Genomic DNA, 6,006 nt, shown 5'->3' with positions numbered 1-6,006 from the left:
TAGCGTATGAATTTCTGGATTAATATTGGAACTGGCAAAATTTGCTCCTAAAAAGCAATAAAATATTTTTTAGACTTGTAGGAAAACTATTATTGCCAATAATAACAATACATCATTACAACAAATTGAGGAAAAAAGACAAAGAGTTCAAACAACAGCAAGCCCTAGAATCAACCAAGCATATATATCGTACATCCAATGCTATTTTTTTGCGTACGTTCGATCCACATTATTTTTTGCATATATACTAAATTGCACAAAATCAAAGCCTAGGAACAACCAAACTTTTCCTACCCAACCCCAACTCTTGACACAATTCAGGATACAACCCTTTCCTAATTTCAGCATAAACCTCACCATTCCAATTCCTCTTTACAAACTCTTCCCCTAACTTCACACCTCTTTCAAAAACTTCCTCTCCACTTTCAAAAATCTCATCAACAACACCCAATTTCATTCCTTCTTCTCCCTTCAATTTCCTCCCTCTCATCAATATCTCTCTCCTAGCTTTCCACCCAGCTTTCTCCCTAAAAAGAAGGTTAAAATACTCTGGTAAAGTCATTCCAATATCAACCTCACTCATATACAAAACACCTCTATCTTTTCTCATCAACAAATAATCGTGCGAAAGTGCGAGCGCAAATCCTGCGGCAGCTGCGTGGCCGTTGAGTGCTGCAATCGTCGGCATCGGAAGAGAGAGAAAATCGGCGACTAATGGCTTGAATGATTCCACCATGTGATGGAGATTTTTGACGAAATCTCCCGAGGATTGAGCCCATCGGAGATCGAGGCCATTGGAGAAGAATTTTCCAGTGGCGGTGGTGATTAGTGCGTAGGAGGAGTTTGGTGAGGAGAGAGATTGAGATTTGATGTTGTTAATGGCGGAACGAATTGAGGTGATTAGGGTTGGATTTAGACGGTGTTCATCGTTTTCTTTGGTGCTGGTTAGGGTTAGGATGAAGATGTTGCCTCGTTTTTCTACGGTGCACATCTTGTGTTTATGGTGATGGGTGAATGATGCTAGTTCTGGGTTTGAGATAAGAGATATGGAGAAAGTGAAATGCACATATTTTGAAAGATGAGGATATTCTCATATTCATATAGAGTAGATGTACAAAGTCATGGTCCAATGGACAAGCAGTCAAGCACTGCGAAGAAATTTATTCCTTCTAAATCAAATGTGGATATGGAGCTATGGGATCCATTCACCAATTATTGATTTCGAATTTCGATGTTAGCCAAAAGTTGGATTGGCATCTCATTGTTGGAATTTAAAATGGACTCTAACTAGGGGTGTTAATTGAGTTGAGCAACTCGAAGCCAACTCGATCAAAGCTCAGTCAAAGATCGACTCGAGTTAGCTCGAGCTTGCTTGATTGAGCTCGAAACTTGACAACTTGTACGCAATTCAATCATTTTCAATTAATGTCTCTTTGAAATAAAGAATATATTAATACTAATTGAAAATGAATTGATTTAGTATATGGAAAAAAAAGTCAAGGGGAGCAACGACGTCCCCCTTGTAATTTAGTTATTGTCCGTCATAACATAAATATTAGATTTCAAATTTCCACACACAGGTTTAACAGTTAACCAAAACCAATTTAACGTATAAACTTGCCAAAAAAAAATCAATCAAATTTCCATTAAACTCAATTAACTCGTATAATTAAAAGTTTAATCACATAAACTTGCCACTAAAAAAAATTCAATAAAAAAAATTCATAATCAACAACTAAACTCAAAATAATTTTTTCATAACACAAACACAAAATTCAAATAAAAAAAATCAATTCTCTTTATAGATTGGAGCTTCATTCTTAAACACGGCATCCTCAAAATTTTGATACTTTGCTTTTAATCACATACACAATTCGTTATTGAAAACAAAAGTATCTATAATATTCTATGTTCAGTAAATCTTAAGAATTAATATATGTATCTAAATTCATCTTCAAAAAATTAATATTAAAAATCACTCAGAATCTTTGTTAGTTTTTTTTACATGAGCGAATTAATATATCTAGATTCATATTACTGTTAATCTTTCACATTTTAAAGAATAACCATAATTATAGTACGGGTGGAGTATATAATAACAAGTTTTGAAATTAAATGACGCATATAAGACTCGACTTCAACGAAGATATAAAATTATAAATAAAAGAAAAAAATTACAAATAAAATAAGATATAATAATCAAATGCCTAGAATTCAAGGTAAACTGAAACTTCAACTAGCTGCTCGTGGGCAACTCGACACAAAACTTAGCGAGTACGAGTCGAGCAACCCTCTACCTGTGATCACTCGCTCGATTAGCACCTTAACTCCAACAAAGATACCAAAGTAATGTTATAGGTAAGACCATATGAGTATAAAGTAAATATAAGTTTGTACCAAAAAATTGTAAATTTGGTACCAAAATAGTCATGTGATGCCAATATCAAAATGACTCTTATCTAGTACCAATTTGACTATGCTTTAGTACTAGCTTTACTTTGGTATCTCTAACCTATAAAATTATTAAATACCCTTGTTGGAGTCCACAAGCGTATACTAGTAACTTTACTTAATCTTATGTTTGAGCTTTCTTCTAAGCAACCAATAAATAACTTATCACATGAATTTAATCATGAAAAATAAATGACCTATCATGAGCATAATATTTTTGAGTAAGAAATATGAAAATATTTTTCTTAAACCAAATAAAGCTGGAACTTGAATAAGAAATATAAAACTAGAATAGATTAAGAAGAAAAAGAAGAACTTTGAATTAAGAGAGTATGGGTTTTTCAAAATTTTCGTGTGGAAATACGGCTTAAGGTATGGTGTATTTATAGGAGAAATAGGTAGTACTTAATTTTCAAAATTAAATAGTTTGTAACCATCACCATAAATTAGAAGATCGATAAAACCAAGATTTGTAACATACACAAAACTTAAATTCCCTAAGGATGGCCGACAAACATGGTTTTCAAATTTTTTCCTTTTTTTTTTCAAATAATCGTTTTGTTTAAATGTTCTTTTTTTCTTTTTGAACAAAACTTATAAAATTTTGGCTAGGATTTAAATCCCAAAAGTTTGACAAACCCAATATTGGCGTCATTTTCCGTCAAAATAATTTAAAAATGAGTGAAGTTACTAAAATACCCTTTGCTTAAAATATTTATTTTAGAAAATAAATATTTTAATTACTTGAATAAATACTCAAAAATATGGGGTATTACAAAAACATAATCATGGGGGTTTTATTGGATTCGACTCATATGTACTATACGAAAATCACACTTTACAATTTTTTTTACTAATATACAATTAAAGATAAAAATAATAAAACGTGCATTGACAAACTTGAGTAATGTGAAGTCTATTCGGGGACATATGGGTAGTAATTAGTAGTTGAGTATTATTTAAATGGATAAGAATTTTTTTTCCAAAACCATCTATAAAATTTAATTAGGTTCAATAATTTGCAATTAGATCCAATCATGTCCAACAATTTTCAATCTGATGCAATCGAGTTCAATAGTTTCAATCAGATCAATAAGGTCCAAAAGTTCCAATAAGATTCAATTGAGCCTTGATTTGGGTGCAAGGTTGGAATGAACTAATATATAAACTCCTATACGCACTTTAAACGTAGAGTTTTGGGACGACACATTTCTTAATTTGATACAGAACCTTGATTTTGGTGAAAACATTAAATTTATTTTTTCGCAATTTTGTGGACATCACTTTCTATAACGTTGCAAAGTTGAGAATTTTGACAAAGTTCCACTCCAAATTATATTCCAGACGTGGAATATCAAATTATTGATTTTGACACATGACCTTAATCACCGATTAAAAATCAACTACTTTGGAATTCTAATTGGATCTAACATTGTAGATCTTGAAAAGATAAGCCTTTTGGAAAAAGATTAACTCCAAAATGTATTCAATGTAGAGCTGTTGGCTTACGAATTATAGTTGGTCTTGTAAGAGACTGTCTACTTTTAATTTAAAAGTAGCCACTGCCCAAGCCCAATATTAAGAAGAGGATGGACCATTTTTATTAATATAGTGACTACTTTAATATATTTAGTGATCATTTTAATCTATATAGTGACCATTTTAATCTATTTAATAATAACATTCTTTACTTCATTTAGTGACTGATTTAATCCATTTAGTAATTAGTTTAATTCATTCTGTAAGACTATCAAATTGTTTGTTGTAATTCGATATTCAAAGGGAAACAAAGGAAGGAGAAGAGAATGGACGACTTGGATGGTGCAAATACCTAGAAATAGTGTTAGGTTAGAGAGAAATAAATTGGCTTATTAGGAGAATGTAGACTTGAGTTGTCTAATTTTAAATTGAAAAATTACACCGTCTATTAATAAATAATTTGTATATGAATTATTAATTTCAATATTGGGCTTATATATTTGGAGGGAAATAAACATGATTTTCTTGTAATTCTATGAATACCGTATCATATATTGTGAAAAAAAAAATCAACATAATATTTTGAGGTCACGAGTTCACGACTCATGAATTATCAATTTCGATACTAGGAGGTCAATTTTAGAAGGATACGGAAATTCCCTTATTCCTAATTTGAAAAATTGATTTGACCTAGTTCAAACAAGAATAAATTGATAAAAGAAAGGTACTCCTATATTGCATAGTTAGAGAATCAAGAATAAGCATGAGTGGGTTAAAGTCCAAAAGAAAAACTATATCTTAAAAAATCTCCTTCTCTTGCCATTATATACTAGTAGTGTTTTTGTAGATTCCAAACCACAACAATCAATCAATCAATTTATTTTATTAATTCCAAAACAGAACAAACACACATTATACTTTATTGACTGGATTTATTATCTCGAAACGTGTAGACCACATGCTTTCTCAACTTTTTCCAATCCTTTCTATATATCTCTCTTCCCCAATCAATCTTTCTTCCCCACAACACACTTACACATACTTAGTTACATACGTCTTCCTATTTTCTCTCTCCTCATCCAATCTTACCAAAAAAAAAAGATTGAAATTATGTCGGATGCATCGTCGAACCGGCGACGTCAATCGAGCAGGCTACAACGTCGAGCTCCGGCTTCAATAGAAGTAAAGCGGTGTAGTGATTGGAATGTTGCAATTCCATTATTGTCCCCGCTGGCATGTTCTCCACCGTCGATTAATCGGACGACTGAGATTGATTCAAGATTTGAAGCTGCTCCTCAAACGACGTCGTCTAAGTTTGAACATCCGGTGGTTTTTAAGAAGTGGCAACATCCTGCTGCGCCTTTTTGTTATGATATTGCTCCTTCTATTGCTAATTTTGGTTCTTGTAGATGATGATTTATGGAGATACTAATTTTAACTAATTCAGGATGTTTTTTTTTTTGTCTCTTTCTTTTTGTATTAGAATTTAGAATGCTCATTAATGATGATATTGTAGATTTGTAGCCAAATGATTGTTTATATTTATGTGGCTCACTGTTGTAGAATTTTAGTGATTTTTCTGTAATTTTCCATGGCTTTTTTGATTTCTAAAGTAGTAATCAAGTTGAAAAGGTTGATTATACAAATGTGTTCGTGTTCAAAAAGTGGGGCAAATTAATTTAATGTGTGGTAAGAGAATCCCAACTAGAGCTAACCCTACCCCTAATCCCTACTTAGAGCCCGAAAACAGACCCGTACCCGTTTACCCGACCCAAGACCCATTTGCACCTAAAAGCAACTACTGGAAATAGAACTGAATTCTGTAATAATTTGACCAATCTAGGCAGATCCATATATGGCCAGTATCTGAAGATAACTAATTGAATATATTCGATCCGAAGTGACTCGAAAATTAGGACTTGAACCCGAATCCAACTTCCTTTGTTGAGCCTCATTGAGCCCCGTGAAGCTTAAAAAAAGCCCAATTGTGCATGCTTGTGAGTTGTGTCTAAGTATTGGTGTTTTAATATATAATAACTAGTCGCATATGTACGCGATGCGTGAGTCAACAACCTT

At 32.4% G+C, this 6,006-nt stretch overlaps 1 protein-coding gene across 1 annotated transcript; it reads right to left on the bottom strand.

Annotated features, from left to right (window-relative positions):
* Positions 1 to 165: 165 nt before the first annotated feature.
* Positions 166 to 1,195, bottom strand: LOC104888767 (enoyl-CoA delta isomerase 2, peroxisomal). Its single transcript, XM_010673830.4, has one exon. It carries the CDS (start codon positions 989 to 991, stop codon positions 263 to 265), a length of 729 nt encoding a protein of 242 aa, XP_010672132.2. The 5' UTR covers positions 992 to 1,195; the 3' UTR covers positions 166 to 262.
* Positions 1,196 to 6,006: the final 4,811 nt, after the last annotated feature.

This window comes from Beta vulgaris, chromosome 3 (assembly GCF_026745355.1).
Source record: "Beta vulgaris subsp. vulgaris cultivar EL10 chromosome 3, EL10.2, whole genome shotgun sequence".
NCBI classification, from domain to species: domain Eukaryota; kingdom Viridiplantae; phylum Streptophyta; class Magnoliopsida; order Caryophyllales; family Amaranthaceae; genus Beta; species Beta vulgaris.
The sequence above is the reverse complement of the archived record's forward strand: the minus strand, read 5'-3'. Positions and strand labels throughout refer to the sequence as shown.

Excerpts from the sequence above, each read along its gene's own strand:
- LOC104888767 (XM_010673830.4), bottom strand. The coding sequence starts at position 991 with ATGTGCACCGTAGAAAAACGAGGCAACATCTTCATCCTAACCCTAACC.